We start from the raw sequence: 19166 nt of genomic DNA, 5'->3' as shown, positions 1-19166 counted from the left end.
CAAGGGAATGCCTGACAGCTTGAAAGATGTTTTGGACACTACAGTGAAAATGGTTAGCTTTGTTAAAGCAAGGCCCCTGAACTCTCGTGTATTTTCTGCATTATGCAATGATATGGGCAGCGACCATGTAACACTTTTACAACGTACAGAAGTGCACTGGATGTCTTGCTCCCAGGCAGACTAAATAACTTTTTTGCCCGCTTTGAGGACAATACAGTGCCACTGACATGGCCCGCAACCAAAACATGCGGACTCTCCTGCAGCCGACGTGAGGAAAACATTTAAACGTGTCAACCCTCGAAGGCTGCAGGCCCAGACGGCATCACCAGCCGCGCCCTCAGAGCATGCGCAGACCAGCTGGTGTGTTTACGGACATATTCAATCAATCCCTATCCCAGTCTGTTGTTCCCACATGCTTCAAGAGGGCCACCATTGTTCCTGTTCCCATTGTTCCTGTTCCCAAGAAAGCTAAGGTAACTGAGCTAAACGACTACCACTTCCGTCATCATTAAGTGCTTTGAGAGACTAGTCAAGGACCATATCACCTCCACCCTACCTGACACCCTAGACCCACTCCAATTTGCTTACCGCCCAAATAGGTCCACAAACGATGCAATCTCAACCACACTGCACACTGCCCTAACCCATCTGGACAAGAGGAATACCTATGTGAGAATGCTGTTCATCGACTACAGCTCGGCATAACACCATAGTGCCCTCCAAGCTCGTCATCAAGCTCGAGACCCTGGGTCTCGACCCCGCCCTGTGCAACTGGGTACTGGACTTCCTGACGGGCCGCCCCCGGGTGGTGAGGGTAGGCAACAACATCTCCACCCCGCTGATCCTCAACACTGGGGCCCCACAAGGGTGCGTTCTGAGCCCTCTCCTGTACTCCCTGTTCACCCACGACTGCGTGGCCACGCACGCCTCCAACTCAATCATCAAGTTTGCGGACGACACAACAGTGGTAGGCTTGATTACCAACAACGACGAGACGGCCTACAGGGAGGAGGTGAGGGCCCTCGGAGTGTGGTGTCAGGAAAATAACCTCACACTCAACATCAACAAAACTAAGGAGATGATTGTGGACTTCAGGAAACAGCAGAGGGAACACCCCCCTATCCACATCGATGGAACAGTAGTGGAGAGGGTAGTAAGTTTTAAGTTCCTCGGTGTACACATCACAGACAAACTGAATTGGTCCACCCACACAGACAGCATCATGAAGAAGGCGCAGCAGCGCCTCTTCAACCTCAGGAGGCTGAAGAAATTCGGCTTGTCATCAAAAGCACTCACAAACTTCTACAGATGCACAATCGAGAGCATTCTGTCGGGCTGTATCACCGCCTGGTATGGCAACTGCTTCGCCCACAACCGTAAGGCTCTCCAGAGGGTAGTGAGGTCTGCACAACGCATCACTGGGGGCAAACTACCTGCCCTCCAGGACACCTACACCACCCGATGTCACAGGAAGGCCATAAAGATCATCAAAGACAACAACCACCCGAGCCACTGCCTGTTCACCCCGCTATCATCCAGAAGGCGAGGTCAGTACAGGTGCATCAAAGCTGTGACCGAGAGACTTCTATCTCAAGGCCATCAGACTGTTAAACAGCCACCACTAACATTGAGTGGCTGCTGCCAACACACTGACTCAACTCCAGCCACTTTAATAATGGGAATTGATGGGAATTGATGTCAAATATATCACTAGCCACTTTAAACAATGCTACCTAATATAATGTTTACATACCCTACATTATTCATCTCATATGTATACGTATATACTGTACTCTATGTCATCTACTGCATCTTTATGTAATACATGTATCACTAGCCACTTTAACTATGCCACTTTGTTTACATACTCATCTCATATGTATATACTGTACTCAATACCATCTACTGTATCTTGCCTATGCCGCTCTGTACCATCACTCATTCATATATCCTTATGTACATATTCTTTATCCCCTTACACTTGTGTCTAAAAGGTAGTAGTTTTGGAATTGTTAGCTAGATTACTTGTTGGTTATTACTGCATTGTCGGAACTAGAAGCACAAGCATTTCGCTACACTCGCATTAACATCTGCTAACCATGTGTATGTGACAAATAACATTTTATTTGATTTTTATCAAGGGGCAAAGTATTGACATGTTTTTAAAGAATTGAGAGACGAGCTTAAAGTTTTCTTTACTGACCATAATTTTCACTTGTCTGACCACTTGCATGATGACGAGTTTCTCACACCACTGGCCTAACTGGGTGATGTTTTTACTTGCCTGAATGATCTGAATCTTGGATTACAGGGACTCTCCGCAACTATATTCAATGTACGGGACAAAATTGAGGCTATGATTAAGAAGTTGGAGCTCTTTTCTGTCTGTATTAACAAGGACAACATACAGGTCTTTTCATCGTTGCATGATTTTTTGTGTGCAAATTAACTTAGCTCACGGACAATGTCAATGTGATAAAGCGAAGCACCTGAGTGAGCTGGGTGCTCAATTACGCAGGTACTTTCCCAAAATGGACAACATAAACAACTGGATTCGTTATCCCTTTCATGCCTGCCTCCAGTCCACTTACTGATATCTGAACAAGAGAGCCTCATCGAAATTGCAACAAGCGGTTCTGTGAAAACTGAATTGAAAAATTTCTGGATAGGGCTGAGCTCAGAGTTTCCTGCCTTGGAAAGTCACGCTGTTAAGACACTGATGCCCTTTGCAACCACGTACTACCTATGTGAGAGTGGATTCTCGGCCCTCACTAGCATGAAAACTAAATACAGGCACAGACTGTGTGTGGAAAATGATTTATGTGCATCCTTTCAAGCACACCCACAATTTTTGATGACCAAATAAGGTTTTATATGTAAGATGCCTAAATAAAAAGCAAAATTATTGATTATTATTATATTATTATTTGTGCCCTGGTCCTATAAGATCTCTCACTTCCCACGAGCCGGGTTGTGACAAAAAACTCACACTCATTCGAATGTTTAATAAATGTATAGTGTGTGTGTGGCAGGCTTACAATGATGGCAAAAAAACAAAATTTGACAGTGTGCTGACCCTGGTGCTAGAGGGGGGTACGCAGCTGGAGGTTGAATGTTTGAAGGGGTACGGGACTATAAAACGTTTGGGTAGACTAACCATCTTGGGGACCAGAGGTTGAGACTGGTTGGATGGAGGCCAAACTGTGTCATTTCAGTAATCAGCTCATTGGGAATAGTTTAATTGGGGAACAGTATCTGATAGTTTAGTGAGACTATTAACACGCCAATAAATATGCAAATTAGGAGTCTGGTCCAAGCCTGGAAAGGATTGGTTGAAACTTGATTAGCCAAGACCCAGACATTTGGATCACTGCCTTCTATGCCCAAATAAAAAAAGAATTGTGTGCACATGCTCTGCTTCATCAGAGGAACTGCGTATGTCCTCTTGACGTCTGTCTGGCCTGACATGCATACCTTCATTATCTGCTACTGTTTCGCAACCCTCAGCGCCCTTGCCCCTCGCTTGCCTATTTCTGGACCATGAGGCTGTCGCTGGAAGAGATAACAGAGCAAACCAGCTCACTGCGGCATTCTGCTCTCTGGACAGGACCAACCCCTACTCTCTGACTCTCACCAATACTGGTCTTTCTTGATCTGAGATTCTTCCTACTCTGCCTTCTACAGCTTTCATTGATCTAAGAGGTAGGTACAATTTTAAGAGCTCTGAGAGGAGGCCTGAAGAGTGCCAACCTTTATATTTTTGGAGGGAGTTGTAACCAACTGTACTGACTTTTTATAATCTGTAACCAGCCTTTTCATTTCTTGAGGATAACTCTGCCTATGTCTTCTAGTCTAGAGGCTTGTGTTTTGCGGAGGCCTATTGAGGACCACTGTTCATCATGGGTTCCGTGCGGTGTACGCCACCTGTCCCACTCCCCACAAACCTACCTGTCCTAGAAGCCAAAGTAGATGACTTGAGTCACAAGTTAGATGAGCTCCTCTCCAGACAAATAGGTTCCTGTTCCATCTGCTCCACCTGCAGTCTGCACAGCGGCCAGCCAGAGGCAACAGAAAGGCAGCTTGTGGCCCAGTCCAGGCTGCTAGAGAACTTTGAGAGGAAGATCGGTGAGATGCAGAGGACCTTAGAGGCCCTGGCCAAAGGTAACGTTCAATCGATCTGAAATGACACATGGAAGTATTGTATTGTTATTGACAAGCTAAGTTTGACTGAGCTCACTACAGGATTGACCCATGGTTTAGTATTTCAATGTCTCAACCAATACCGTGTATCTGCATTAAAGTTTCAAACTGCATTTCAAAGGAGATTGATAACTGTGAAGTGGACATGAATTACAATGATTTTGCTCACACAATGTTGATGTTACAACAACATCCATGCTACTGTGAAGATGCCAGAGGCTTGTAGGAATTGTGTCCAATTTCCTTTGAGGATAATTCCATTTTGTCTTGTAAATGAGGTCTGGCGCAAAGGAACCCCCACACCTGCCAGGAAGCTTCCCCAGCCCCACCCATTGAGCCATCACCTAGAACAGTATATCTGCCAGCCAAGACCTCACTAGTCACTTCTAAGGTACTTTGAGTCTGTTTCCTTATTGTGTGAATGGTTGTGTATACACTGCATTGTCTTTTTCCATGTTGATACATGTCAACATGGGAAACATGTATATCTAAATGACAAAACATAAAGCAACCGTTTTAGTCTGTCCGGTGCTATGTTCTCTCATGGTCAGGATGAGATCCCAGATCAGTTGGAGACAAACAGACAGCAGGATAAGACACAACACACTCCTACCACCCCAGCAAAGAAAGGTAACTATTCATACTCAATGAGTTCCAGACCAAATGTAGGTGACCATAATCCAGGGTGGATTCAATTGGTGTGTTATTTGATAGAGACGGATGCAAAGAAAACATTGACACGGCTGGCAGTAGCAGTTTTCCCATCAATGGCGCACACTCAAAAGATTTTGACTCAGACAAGGACCACAGTGACGAAGAACCAAGCGGTGACATCCATCGAGGAGTCACTTAGGACAGCATCTCTGCCAGTCAGTGATTCATTAAGCACGGAAAAGGTACTCTTATAATATGTTTCTTCATTGTGTCAGTGGTTTTGTGTATACATTGCATGGATATGTGTCTACTTCATATCTCTAATTGGCAAAACATAAAACAAGCCTTTTAGTTGATGATTGGTCAGTGGCACACCTTGTGATATGCTCAAGCTGCCTCTGTTTCTCTCATGCTCAGGCTGAGACCCTGAATCAGTTTGAGACGAACAGACACCAGGAAACAAAGCAACAGACTCCTATCGCTCCTGCAAAGAAAGGTAACTCACTTCCAATTTAGTGGTATGACTATAGTCATGTCATACTCTGTGAGCTCAAGACTTACATTTGGCTAGATTGAGCTGACCATCACCACTTTATTGTAAGAATGTGAAATGTCAGAATAATAGTAGAGAGAATGATTTATTTCAGCTTTTCTTTCATCACATTCCCAGTGGGTCAGAAGTTTACATACACTCAATTAGTATTTGGTAGCATTTCTATTCAATTGTTTAACTTGGGTCAAACATTTCGGGTAGCCTTCCACAAGCTTCCCACAATAAGTTGGGTGAATTTTGGCCCATTCCTCCTGACAGAGCTGGTGTAACTGAGTCAGGTTTGTAGGCCTCCTTGCTCACACACGCTTTTCAGTTCTACCCACAAATTTTCTATGGAATTGAGGTCAGGGCTTTGTGATGGCCACTCCAATACCTTTACTTTGTTGTCCTTAAGCCATTTTGCCACAACTTTGGAGGTATGCTTGGGGTCATTGTCTATTTGGAAGACCCATTTGCGACCAAGCTTTAACTTCCTGACAGATGTCTTGAGATATTGCTTCAATATACAGTATCCACATAATTTTCCTACATCATGATGCCATCTATTTTGTGAAGTGCCCCAGTCCCTCCTGCAGCAAAGCACCCCCACAACATGATGCTGCCACCCCCGTGCTTCATGGTCGAGAGGGTGTTCTTCAGCTTGCAAGCCTCCCGCTTTTTCCTCCAAACATAACGATGGTCATTATGGCCAAACAGTTCTATTTTTGTTTCATCAGACCAGAAAACATTTCTCCAAAAAGTATGATCTTTGTCCCCATGTGCAGTTGCAAACCATAGTCTGGCTTTTTTATGGTGGTTTTGGAGCAGTGGCTTCTTCCTTGCTGAGCAGCCTTTCAGGTTATGTCAATATAGGACTCATTTTACTGTGGATATAGATACTTTAGTACCCGTTTCCTTCAGCATCTTCACAAGGTCATTTGCTGTTGTTCTGGGATTGATTTTCACTTTTCGCACCAAAGTACGTTCATCTCGAGGAGACAGAGCGCGTCTCCTTCCTGAGTGGTATGATGGCTGCGTGGTCCCATGGTGTTTATACTTGCGTAATTTTGTTTGTACAGATGAACGTGGTGTTTGGAAATTGCTCCCAAGGATGAACCAGACTTGTGGAGGTCTACAATTTGTTTTCTGAGTTCTTGGCTGACTTCTTTTGATTTTCCAATGATGTCAAGCAAAGAGGCACTGAGTTTGAAGGTAGGCCTTGAAATACATCCACAGGTACACCTCCAATTGACTCAAAGGATGTATTAGTCTATCAGAAATTTCTAAAGCCATGACATAATTTTCTGGAATTTTCCAAGCTGTTTAAAGGCACAGTCAACTTAGTGTATGTAAACTTCTGACCCACTGGAATTGTGATACAGTGAATTATAAGTGAAATAATCTGTCTGTAATGTCCTAACCGACTTGCCAAAACTATAGTTTGTTAACAAAATGTCATGCACAAAGTAGATGTCCTAACCGACTTGCCAAAACTATAGTTTGTTAACAAAAAAATGTGGAGTGGTTGAAAAACGAGTTTTAATGACTCCAACCTAAGAGTATGTAAACTTCGGACTATAACTGTATATTAATTAAGGGGTGTCTGCTGGTATGGGAGCAGAGCAAAGAGACTGTGTTGGAGGGCAGTGGATTGGAGGGAACCAGCAGGGGGTCAGAGGTCAACCAATGGCAGCAGATTCCCACAGACAGAGCGAAACTAAAAGGGGTTGGATGAGAGAGGTTCCAGCTGTAGCGGTTGTCCCATCAATGGCGGACACTCCAAGGACTGAGACGAGGACCACAGTGGCGGAGAACCAAGCAGCTGCTCCATCAAGTCCCGCCCCCGCACCAAAAAAGCAGTCTGGGTTGGCTGTCCTTATGCCAACTGTGGAAAGCTCCTCCCTCAGACAAGTGCACAGCTGTCCAGAGTCCTTGCAGAGGTAAAGGCGCTTACTCATCACCTAACATACATACTAATAAAAATGATAAATGATTGGATATCGGATCTATATGTGAAAAACACATCCACCACCAATTTGAATCACATTGCTTTCCACCATACAAATTATAAATGCTACTCTGCTCTGATTGTGCTGGCCTTCTTTCTGGTCCAGGCTCCAGAGTTCAAGGCCCAAGCCCCAGTCTGTCTGCCCTGCCCGTAGACCTGCTGTTGGGAAGACCTGCAATGTTTTGGGAGGGGCTAGTCCAGTTGCAGCCAGTGGAATACAGATCATAGTAGTCCCTACTACAGCAGAAAGGACCTGGCCCAAGTCCCCTACCAAAACTTGCCATAAGGTCATAGGTGATTGTTGACCTCCGTGCACAAAAGGCCTTAGTGTGTTTGATAATTTTGGGATTAGTATGCTATTATACAAAGAAGTGTACTGACATTGTGCTAATGAGTGTTGCCCTCCCAATCTCTCTCTCTCTATCTATCTCTCAGATGACGTTCCCCCGCAGCCAGCTCCTTTCCTTCACCGCTGTGTGTCTTTGCGATCCAACCCCCCATCTGACACCTTCATCATCCACACCAGAGAGGTGCTGGGGAGGTAAACTGACATCTGTAGCCTACTGGTCTGGAATAGTGGTAGAACTAGTAATCTCCCAGATGTTATCTACTAGCTATTGGGTTTGTGTGTTAATGAGTTAAGAAAAACATATTTTTCCCTCAGCGGACGCTTTGGCAAGGTGCACAAATGCACTGAAAAATCCTCTGGACTAAAGCTTGCAGCTAAGATAATCAACACACGAACTGCTAAAGAAAAGGTGAGTGAGTGAGTGAGGTACATATTTGTATGTTCACATACACATTTGCCTGTGTTGTTCTCTCAGGAAAGGGCAAATAACGAGGTGCAGGCAATGAACCAGCTGAGTCATCCCAACATCCTCCAGCTCTACGAGGCCTTTGAGGCCAAGCACCAGCTGGTGTTAATTCTGGAATAGTAAGTGGCTCATATTCCACTCTGCTATTCAGTGTCATTGGTTAGCAAGATCTCCATTACACTGTAGTGCTTCTAAACATTCTACAAATCATTTAACAGGGATCAATACATTAACAATTAATTAATATACTTGAATGATCTCCTGAGGGGGGATTTGGTTTGCTGGCAGCAGACACTAAAGTACAAAGTACAGACACTCTGAGACATAGATACGGAACACTGAATCACCACAAATATGGATACATTATTAAAACAAAGACAAAGTGCATTACATACAGTATACCTCAATCAAAAGTACACAATGGAAAGGTGAGAAAGGAGCAGTGGAGTTGGTCAACCTGATGTCTGTGTGTGGCAGTGTTGAGGGCGGGGAGCTGTTTGACAGGATTGTGGATGAGAGCGCACCACTGACCGAGGTGGACGCCATGGTGTTTGTCAAGCAGATCTGTGAAGGGGTCAGCTACATGCATCAGATGTATGTCCTCCACCTCGACCTGAAAGTGAGTATGGTGGACTGGATGTGCATTCCAGATTTCAAGGCTCACCATCGTCACAAATGCCAGGCACATTTTAATTACCACTTGAAGCACATCATGGTCAATCTCACCGTAACTCAGAGGCATCCATATGTGTGTTGTTGTAAGAAAAGTAATCAATGGTTAATTTATTCAAATGAATTTGCACACTCCGATGTTCACAGCCGGAGAATATCCTTTGTGTGAATCGAACTGGCCATCAGGTGAAGATTATCGACTTTGGGCTGGCAAGAAGGTAATGCCTCTCTTCAGCTGTGGGTGTGATTTTGGGGGATTTATTGTAAGCATTGGTAGCAGCTTTCTCAAAACGAACCTTGAAAAATAATTTTCTTTCTTCCTCGGAATCAGATACAGGCCGCGGGAGAAGCTCAGAGTCAATTTTGGAACCCCTGAATTTCTGGCCCCAGAGGTGGTCAACTTTGATTTTGTGTCCTTTCCCACAGACATGTGGACCTTAGGGGTTGTCACTTATATGCTGTGAGTCTAAAATATAAGCCTCATATTCCCTAACATCTAAGTTCAACCGTAAGTTGTATGGGGCAAATTTACTTCCACGTAAGTAACATTATTACTTAGTGTCCCATTGACATCAATGCATGACTAAGTAAAAATGTGACTTAAGTGGGAGTAAGGATTCACCCCCCCATGTCCCTACCATGCATGCTCTTTCATTGTGACCTTTTTCCCTGTGTATGTGCATGCGGCACTTCCTTCCTCTCATCCTCCGCAGTCTAAGTGGCCTTTCACCCTTCCTGGGTGATGATGAGAGCCAGACCCTCAACAACGTCCTCTCTGCCAACTGTTCTTTTGAGGATGAGGCCTTTGAGCACATCTCAGCAGAGGCCAAGGACTTTATCTCCCACCTTCTGGTCAAGGAGAGGGGGTGAGGGCCAAAGCTGAAATAATAATCATAACACTCATGATTGTGATGATTATTACAGTTTATTAGTTATACTTCTACCATGTTCCCTGTTTGGCCAGAGGGCGAATGAGTGCTTTACAGTGTCTAAGACATCCGTGGCTCAACAACATTGCAGAGAAGGCTAAGGGCAGCAATATAGTACTGAAGTCCCAGGTCCTGCTGAAGAAATACCTGGCCAAGAAACTATGGAAGGTCAGTTAAACAGAATTCCTGCACCACACAGTGTGGTTAATTTAGTTGGTTTTGTAGTTGGAAGGCACATTGTTCACATTATGGTAGTTTTATCCTCTTTGCACTGCAATCAGCTGTGTCATGTCAATTGTTTCCGGCCAACCATTGTTGATGAGACGCATCCAAACGTCCTGCCCTGCTCACTTTGTTGTAAATGTTCTTCTGTGCTTGTTGACAGAAAAACTACATTGCGATAGCAGCAGCCAACAGATTCAAGAAGATCAGCAGCGGTGGGGAACTGACCTCTCTGGATACGGAGACGGATACAATACCTATAGCAACGTAACAATGTCACCCATTAATACAGTACCTGCACTGCCGCCTTACAATGTCACCCCTGTGAAATCTGTACTGACCTACCCTGGACAAACTGCATACTTGTAAAGACCTCCCACATAATCAGTCAGAGAAGGTACTCTTGTCATGGTCTGTCTGTGTAAACAAAACTGGACACAGTGTGTGAATAAATAGTGGCTACACAACATAATTTCACTCATAAAATGAACAGCAATTTTGTACTTTAATATTTTTTCTTGTGTGGAAATGTATGGAAGCGGATTCATGCCAAAAGATATGACACTACATCTATAAAGGAAATAGTGAAATTGTTTTGTAATTTTAAACGTAACCTTTATTTTACTAGGCAAGTCAGTTAAGAACAAATTCTTATTTACAATGACGGCCTACCTCACTCAAACCCGGACGATGCTGGGCCAATTGTGTCCCCATGGGACTCCCATTCACGGCCGAATGTGATACAGCCTGGATTCGAACCAGGGTGTGTGTAGTGACGCCTCAAGCACTGAGGTGCAGTGCCTTAGACCGCTGCGCAACTCAATAACGAGAAACCAATCCAATCTAATAGGTACTTTATTGTTTACATTCATACAATAAGAAAATGCTTCAAAGATAATATGATAAGAGCAGTTCAGCAATTCTTGTTTTGTATCTTCTTCTATAGGGTGATGGAACAAACAGCTAGAGCCTTGTCCTAAGAGCTAACAAGGATGTGATGCCTGCATACTAGTAACGCTTCCAGCTAATTTTACTGCAGGCAACAATGCAATTGAATTAAATGGAATCCTCATTCAATACAATATGATGGGAACTTAACTATTGGGCATAACATCCTTTCGTCAATATGCTAAGCTAACCTCAATACAAATCTATTACTATAAAGTGTGCGTTCGTTGAACTGACAAAAATAAACTCTACACAAATGTTTTCTCTGCAATTACAAGTTGCTCTTTTCTGAGGTAGTCAAAGGACGCGTTCCAGGCTGACTACATTTCAGACAGTTGCATTGCATCAACCAATGGTTGCATGCTACTTAATTGACTACGCAGTCAGGCCTCAGATTGCTAAATCATATGATGTGGTTAGGTGATATGTTAAAACACCTGAAGTTGTTGTGAGATTTGGCAGGCGTCTGCAATGTAGTCTGTCTAAAACGCTGCCAACAAATATACAATCATCATGGGCGTGGAGGAACTGATCTCTACATATCAGGAAAGGATACAATACATAAGTACTGGTAAAAGAGACAATGTTCAAGGAGGAGAGATGTTTTTCCGTACTGATTGTTCATTTTTACGTAACAGTTACCGCCACGCAAAGAAAGAAACGGGTACTGTAATAGGATAAGGTAGAGGTAGAGAGTTTATGGGTCAATCAATGTCACTGTCTGTTGTATCTAAACAAAACAAGCAATTTGATTAAGAAAATCTACATTTTAACTTTAGATCTAATGGCACAAGTTAGAGCCAAAGTAACTAGGAAAGAGATTAAAATGATATACCCTAACCCCAAAGGACAGAGTTCTGTATTAATCTCTTCATCTAGGAGAGCATGTTGTTGAGGTAAAAGGAACAAAACATTTCATAAGACATCAATTCTTTCATAATGTCTTAAGTGCTTAAACCCAGTCAATAGAGTAGACACCCAAGAGGCACAACAGTAGCATTTTTTTAAGACATCGGTGCAACATTTCACTGAATAAAGGATACAGTCAATGATATGCAGTAATATGAAACCCATTTCAGTAACACTCTCTAAAGCAGTGTTTGACAAACCTCTCCTCAAGTACCCCCTGCCATTCCACTCACTTGGTATATTCCAGAACAAGCACAGTTGATTGAACTGGTCAACTAATAATCAAGCTCTTGATTACTTGAATCAGGATTGCTAATACTGTCTGGAACAGACCAAATAATTGGAATGGGGGTCCTGGATAGAGGTTTGGGAAACTGCTTTAAAGGGATTTAAAAATCAAACATCTCTAGTTTTTGTATAAATAAGCAGAACATGATAACACAAGTACACTTTTACGTAAGCTGCTGTTAAATATCTAACATGACCATTGTCATACAAGTGACTAACATTATTGGAAAACAAGATGAGTGACAGGTGTCATGAAGCACTTATGTCCACATTGTATTGACCTTATGCGGTCTTTTCTGAACAAAGTGCAACCATTTGGCCTATTTCTAACAGGTTTCAATAAAACAACATTTTGGTTGCTAAAACACACTTTCTATTCTCCTTCTGCTCAAGTTTCTTATTATCGGATGAGGTAATACTGATGAAGTGGTTCTTTGTGTTCAACATCATCATAACAAAAACTATTGCTACTGAAAGCTTAATTAGCATCATTAAAAAAATACAATTCCCATTTTTTTTCCATAAAAAAAATTAACGCAAGCACATTGGATGCCTATATGTATCACTCGTATATTCAAGACTTTCGAGACACTCGTCCTTTATGGGAGGCTTTATTCAAGAATATTTGGAGTGTTCCTTGGCCTGGTGCTGGGGTCACGTGGGTCACATGGTATCAGGCTGCTCACTGTTGAAAGGTCTGGTAGTAGCGAGGTAGGGAGGTGGAAGTGCTCATTCCAGGATTGCTGAACCCCTGAGGTAGCTGGTTGTTGTTGTGGGCTCCGGGGACCTGGGGTGCGTGAAGTTGTGGGGGCTGCAGGAAGGTGAGTCCTCCTGGGGCCTGATAGGGTAGGGGGCTGGAGGAGGAGGGCGGCACAGTCGAGGTGGAGGTAGACGGGTAGCCCATCACCAGACCTCCCATACTCATATGAGCACTGTAGGGAGGCAGGCTGAACGGCAAGAAGCCCAGAAGAGGACCCAGGTCCATGTTAGCAGCGCAAGACAGCTCGGCTGAGGAGAGAGCGGGGCTCCTGGACAGAAGGTGGGGGTCCCCAGCCACTGGGCCACCCTGGGTTTCTGAAAGCACTTCCCTCTGAGGGGAGGCGGAGGAGGAGGTAGAGGAGGAGGCTGTGGTCAGGTGTGGGGGCAGCCCGCTCTGCAGGTCCATTAGGAAGCTCTCCATGTCAGTGCGGGGATATGAGGTAGATCCATGCTGATACCTGGCCATGTGGCCATAAGGCTGCTGTTGCTGCTGGGGGAGGTGGTGGTGGGGATGGGGAGAGGGGCCTGGCATGTGGAGGCCCACCCCCATGGCCGTGGATAGGGAGCCCTGCATGAGGGAGTGGTGTTGATGGCCCATGCCTGGATTGGAAATGGTCTGCAGGGGGTAACTGCTGTACATGTCAATGGGGAAGGCCTCTACATGCTCCTTGGAGGAGGGTCCCATGCTGCATTGCACCGGACTTGGCTCTTCCTTTACGGGCCCAGGTGTGGTGGGGGCTGGTGTGGGGGTGGTGGTTGTGGGCTCCTGGACGTGGCTCTTCTTCAGGTGGCGCGTCAGATGGTCCCTGCGACCAAATCGCTGGGCGCAGCGCGGGCACAGAAAGTCACGGCGGCCCGTGTGCACCACCGCGTGACGCCGCACATCCTTGCGAGTGTAGAAGCGCCGGTCGCAGCGCTCGCACGAATACTTCCTCTCCCTGACGGTGGCGGTGACCTCCAGTGGCGGAAGCCTGTCGGTGTGGCTCCCTAGTTGCTCCAGCAGGGCAGGCGCCCCCTCTTGGCAATGGAGCTCCCCAGGGATGGTGGCGCTGGAGGCAGGGGCGTGGGCGGCCAGCAGGTGGCGCCGGTAGCCCAACTGAGTGCTGTACTGTTTGCCACACTCCTGGCAGTGGAACACCTGCCTGTTGGCGTCGTGGGCCTGCAAGTGGCTCTTCAGGTGCTCCTTCTGTTGGAACATGCTCTAGTAGAGGGAACGGCGCTGGGTCTTCTGCAGAGGGCGACGGGCCATAAGCATGAGCAGACGGACAAAACACTCATGGGGTATTTTAAGAGAGGACCTTCAAACTTGACACCATTGGCTGCACCGTTAATGGAGAATAGGGTGTTGAATGCTGCTGAATGCTGCTAGTGGAGTGTTTCGTATTCTCTCCAGGTGAGGATCTGTCCGCCTGTCTCCCTTTCCAGTACGAGCTTCTATCAGATGGGGGTGTTCTGCAGCAGCAGCTGCCATAGCAACCCAATAGGGCCTGGGCAAGGAGAGCAGAGTCACTCACTCAGCTGCTAAGGTTCGGACTAGATATGGGTGAGCATCCCTGAGCTTCTGTGAGTTTTATGTTATTGTGTGTGTATGTGTGCGTGTCTCCGCAGGGTAATTCTTGGGTAAGGCCCAAAGTTGTGTGCTTCTTCTCCCTGTCTCATCCAGCCACACGAGCCAGAGGACCGGTTGAACGTGAGTGGCAATTTTGCATGACCACAGTCCTATAAAGATGCACAAGGTTAAGATCAGCCTACAGTTGTTGTGTGATGAAATTACCAGGGTCAAGCTGATGCCGGACACACCCCATGTATAGCACCCATCCAAAGCGATGCACTTTACATTATTTTAACTTTGGCAATACTGTAATATTTAAAAAAAAATATTACTTGGCTTTAAAGTTGAAGATTTACTATGGTTAGGCTAATTGTGCAAGTGCTGCAGATCAATATTAATCAAGTGAAACCTGGGATGGCATGATATGAGCCTTGTATTCTATATTAGAAAAGTATCTTTTTTACAACATTTGATGGGGCAACTGTACAAAAGACACTCTGATCTGAACAATGAAAAGCAAGGTATGAGAGTTTCACTTGGAAGAGTCTATATACAACGAACATATGGTTCATCATCAACTCGCGCTGATCAGCATGTATATGAAGTCAAAAACACACAAAAACGTATTCACGTAGTAACTTAAAAACACAAAGTATATTAACTTAACTCAATAAATGGACTCGTGTAATTCATGAGCAATGATTGAAAAATAATGAATGGGGAAACGTAATACGAAAATAAGGACGTGATGATAACATTCAAAAACATTTTTTTTAAACGTTTGTATTCTGAAAATGTGTTGAGCGCTAACAAAACAGTTATGTTTTCCTTAATTATATAAAGTAATGAAAATAAATGTACATGTTGCACTACTATTTGAAAAGTGCTAAAGAAATTCAGCAAGTTCATGTCACCGAATTTGATCGGTATGAGTAACGTTAGATTTTTACTATCAGCCTGGCAGGCGTATATTTGGGACGTTTCCGTTAAAAATGGGCGTAAACGTACCTTTAAAACTTTCACGATTCGGTTCTTGGTCCTTTTCTCTCAGATGTTTAGTAAAACTATTTTTCCAATTTTTTTAAGTTTTATTATTTTCGGGGCCTGGGTTTTTCCTCCGCGGCGCTGGAGTTGCAGAGCGCTTGCATTATGGGAGTGTGACGTCAGACACACCACTTTTTGACAAACTTTTGTGGAGGTTGCCAACTAAATAAGGTTCACCAACACTGCGACCTAGTATGCAATACTTCATATTAAACCTTAAGACATGGGACAATATTTTAAAACTTAGAAAAAGATAATTCCATAACATCATTGCATATACTCCTTTTTTCTGTAGAAAATGAAAACTGTTAAATTGAAGGTGTTGTACGCCCAAAAAACAAGAGGATGGCCATATGGGTCCCACATCATGATACTATATAAGAAGAGAGGAGGATGGAGGTAGCGGACTCACTTACGACGGGTATGAGGAGAAGATGCTCATCTCCATCAGATTTTCTGGTCAGGTCTCAGGATGACCAAAAATCCTAATGTAACCTTAATCCATGTTTCAAACAGTTCCTTCATTGAGGAACTATTTGAAACATGGATTTAGGTTGCATTGATTGTGGAGTAAGGTTGCATAGCCTACTGCTTTTGTCATTTGTCTTGTACCAATAGTTTCAAACTATATCATGTCAATCTCACAGACTGTCTGTTAAGGTTTGCATTCATAGCTCCAGCTGCAAAATGTGTGGTTACATTTCCCCAGCCCCATCCCTCAGTTCACCAAACAATGTGGCAGGATCAGGCTGTTTAAATGACAGATTGTACCTATTTTTATTCATGTGGATGTTCTCTGTGTGACTTTATTTGGGGGTATGGGCAATCATAATAACTAGTACTCTATTTTTTACAGACTATAATCCGTTTGTTTGATAATAACCGAAATTATTTTATTCACCCCTTACCCCAATTTTTGTGTGCGCTAATAAATAGGCAGTTAAGGCACTGCCATTTGAACAGCACTGCACACCCTAAGAAAACTAGAGTACTGGAACAACAATGAAAAATATGGCTAGCCCTAGGATTTTATTCTTAACGCTGTAGTAAATATAATTATGTTCCCTTATGTCTTTATGTAATTTAATAGTAGCCTAGAAAAATCGTATTTATTCTTGGATTTTTTTAAATCTCAAAACAGAATGTCCCACTGGACACACGCTGTTTGAATCAAAGTTGTTTCCATGTCATTTCAATAAAATAACATTGAACCAACGTGGAATAGACATTGAATTGACGTCTGTGCCCACAGGGGTGGTCTCAGATTTTTCCACTCCATGTTTCCTTCAGGTTGATCTCTGCCAGGTTCGTCCATGGACAGGTTACATGATGCATTGTGACCCGTGCTTGACTTGGAGCTGAATACCGGCGCCTAAAATGTTCTACTGCTTGAGCTCCTGTTCCTCTTAGAGAATATTAGCTCAAAAGTATTGTGGAGCTTCTGCACCTAAATATAAACAGTACCGACACCCAAAATGAGTACCAGCACCTATTTCAGTCCAAGTGTAACACTGACTGTGGCTAATTTTGCAGATAGCAGAGCCACAATGGCTTGATCTCTGTCAATTCTCTCCCACTAGCGTTGGTTTGTAGAGTGACTAGAGAGAGAGAGGGGGTAGGGAGAGTTGTTTAGTGTTTCATTCCTGCAGTGTTTTGACCCTTGACCTCACTGTTGTGTTCTGTCCGCCTTGCATTCCAAAGTGACTCACTGGGCAAAAATTGGTTGAATCAACATTGTTAACACGTCATTTCACCCCCCCCCCCCCCCCCCCCCCCCCCCCCCCGTGATGACGTTGAATCAAAGTGGGAAACTGATTGGATTTGCAAAAAATCTACATATGGGCATTTAAATTTTAAAAAATCACACAACTTTTAGCCTACAGGACAGCCAATGACATTGCACGTTAGTTGAAAGCTCAACCGAATGTAAATCAAAATGTTGAACTGACGTCTGTGCCCTGTATTTTTTGCATTAGCTTATGTGCTAACATGCATCTATAGGTACAGTGCGGAGATATTTGAATGCAGCACCTATATTTTTTCTCAAAACAATTAAAGGAGAAGAGGATTGCAGATGATTTTGAGCATTAGCATTACATATGCAAAAAATAAGTTCATAGTTTCCTTGTTTTTTCTTATCAATACCAGTGTGGTCAATCTTAGGGACGTCCATGAGGGCGATGACAAGTTTCAAGTTGAAAGACCACTGAGGAGTGGATTTACAGTGTTTTAAATGGAAATGTAAAATCTGATTTGTCAATATCTCAGCCATCTTGTGATCAATCCCTTTATTAGTACATTCCAAATTTGTTTTTTATTCGATTTATGTATATTTTGCACATTTTAGCATATGTGCTAATATGCATCAACTGGTATAGTGTGGCCAACTTTGAATGCAAACTCTTTAGGGACTATTGTAATGAGTCCAAAAAACAGATTTGGAGTGAATCTGACAATTAGTCCATGAGAAGAATATTATTTATGATTATTTTAAGTATTAGCGTTACATAGTCAAAAAAGTGAATTGTTAATAGTTTCCTTATTTTTTAAGATATGCCAAACTTAACATGGTTCATCATGATAATGGTTTTGATGACCTTAAAACGTTACAAGTAGATAAGCCATTGTGGAGTGGATTTACAAATGGGCACGTAAAATCTGATTTCCTGATGACTCCGCCATCTCTTAACCAATCCCTTTGCTTTTCTCCAACTTCGTTATGATTTCCACATGGCCATATTTCCATGATACAGTGCTTGTTTACGGAAAAACGACGGGAGACAGAGTCGACTACCTGTGCTAATTAGTGTGAACGGAAGACACCCCAAACTTGATGTCACTGAAAAATACTGTCGGTTGCAACTATTAAAACCGGTTAAAGTGTATATTTCGCATTTGTGAAATTATTGTTGATGTGTTACGAAAGTAGAGTGCTTTAAGTTTTTAGAACCTTACCGCAATTAAGAATTGATTCACGTTTAGATGGAGTAATTGGTTGGCTGTTTTGGCTGACAGCCAATTCGCCTCTTAACAGAACTTGTAAGATCCTTGGATAATAAGGAGTAACGTTAGGCTTCTTAAATCCATTATTGGGCTATGCCAAATGGGGTGACGGATATGAGGGTTTAAGCAAAGATATTTATAACTAACCCAAGACAGTTAGTCACCCGTGTTGGTTTAAATGGGAGCAAATGAAGCATAGTTGTCAGAACAAGCATTGTATTTGCATATTTCCGTTTCATCGTTTACAAGGAGTGCACACGCGCACTTCACAGAGAAGGCTTTCCCTAGTGGTAATATGCAAATACAAGCTAGAGCACACCAATCGTTTTTCGCTAGTTCGTGCATGCCCACCTCCTTGCTTGTTCTGACAACGATGCTTCATTTGCTCCCATTTAAACCAACACTGATTACGAACAATCTGTTACGAACAGAGTCCACAAAGTTTTGTAGATGTGAGCCTTTGACATTTTTTTTGTAACAGATTGTAGTTTTGTGAACAGAAAACTGTATAGCACTTAACCCTTGTTCTATCTGGGTTAAGCCAAGATAGACAACTGCCTATTTTTTCGATGCGAGCAAATTAATCATAGTGGGCAAGGAGGTAGGCAGAGCCAAGCACGAGCAAGCGAGA

The 19166-nt window shown here is 43.5% G+C and overlaps 2 protein-coding genes across 3 annotated transcripts; one reads left to right on the top strand and one right to left on the bottom strand.

Moving 5' to 3' along the window:
• Positions 1 to 3504: 3504 nt before the first annotated feature.
• On the top strand, positions 3505 to 10509 carry mylk2 (myosin light chain kinase 2). Of its 2 annotated transcripts, none has more exons than XM_020459535.2 (17): positions 3505 to 3702; positions 3852 to 4161; positions 4479 to 4591; positions 4752 to 4830; positions 4915 to 5096; positions 5272 to 5350; positions 6984 to 7326; positions 7501 to 7688; positions 7830 to 7935; positions 8059 to 8152; positions 8219 to 8328; positions 8687 to 8828; positions 9029 to 9099; positions 9213 to 9341; positions 9595 to 9747; positions 9846 to 9978; positions 10196 to 10509. In XM_020459535.2, exons 2-17 carry the CDS (start codon positions 3900 to 3902, stop codon positions 10301 to 10303), a joined length of 2292 nt encoding a protein of 763 aa, XP_020315124.1. In that variant the 5' UTR covers positions 3505 to 3702; positions 3852 to 3899; the 3' UTR covers positions 10304 to 10509. The 2 variants fall into 2 exon arrangements, with proteins under 2 accessions (XP_020315124.1, XP_020315125.1); XM_020459536.2 differs by having other exon boundaries at positions 3508 to 3702; positions 7008 to 7326.
• Positions 10510 to 10869: 360 nt separating this feature from the next.
• On the bottom strand, positions 10870 to 15651 carry LOC109869411 (zinc finger protein PLAGL2-like). Its single transcript, XM_020459538.2, has 2 exons — positions 15497 to 15651; positions 10870 to 14655 (listed from the first exon to the last, which is right to left on the bottom strand). The coding sequence occupies exon 2, from the start codon at positions 14132 to 14134 to the stop codon at positions 12860 to 12862; it is 1275 nt and encodes a 424-aa protein (XP_020315127.1). The 5' UTR covers positions 14135 to 14655; positions 15497 to 15651; the 3' UTR covers positions 10870 to 12859.
• Between the last annotated feature and the right edge of the window lie 3515 nt (positions 15652 to 19166).

Source organism: Oncorhynchus kisutch, linkage group LG24 (assembly GCF_002021735.2).
Source record: "Oncorhynchus kisutch isolate 150728-3 linkage group LG24, Okis_V2, whole genome shotgun sequence".
Classification (NCBI taxonomy): Eukaryota; Metazoa; Chordata; class Actinopteri; order Salmoniformes; family Salmonidae; genus Oncorhynchus; species Oncorhynchus kisutch.
The sequence above is the reverse complement of the archived record's forward strand: the minus strand, read 5'-3'. Positions and strand labels throughout refer to the sequence as shown.

What these genes read in the sequence shown, in the direction of transcription:
- mylk2 (XM_020459535.2), top strand. Translation starts at nt 3,900, where the DNA reads ATGGGTTCCGTGCGGTGTACGCCACCTGTCCCACTCCCCACAAACCTA. An exon ending in AACTTGCCATAAGGTCATAG is followed by an intron (nt 7,689 to 7,829) that starts GTGATTGTTGAC and finishes TCTATCTCTCAG; the next exon opens with ATGACGTTCCCCCGCAGCCA. An exon ending in CTGGTGTTAATTCTGGAATA is followed by an intron (nt 8,329 to 8,686) that starts GTAAGTGGCTCA and finishes TGTGTGTGGCAG; the next exon opens with TGTTGAGGGCGGGGAGCTGT.
- LOC109869411 (XM_020459538.2), bottom strand. Translation starts at nt 14,134, where the DNA reads ATGTTCCAACAGAAGGAGCACCTGAAGAGCCACTTGCAGGCCCACGAC.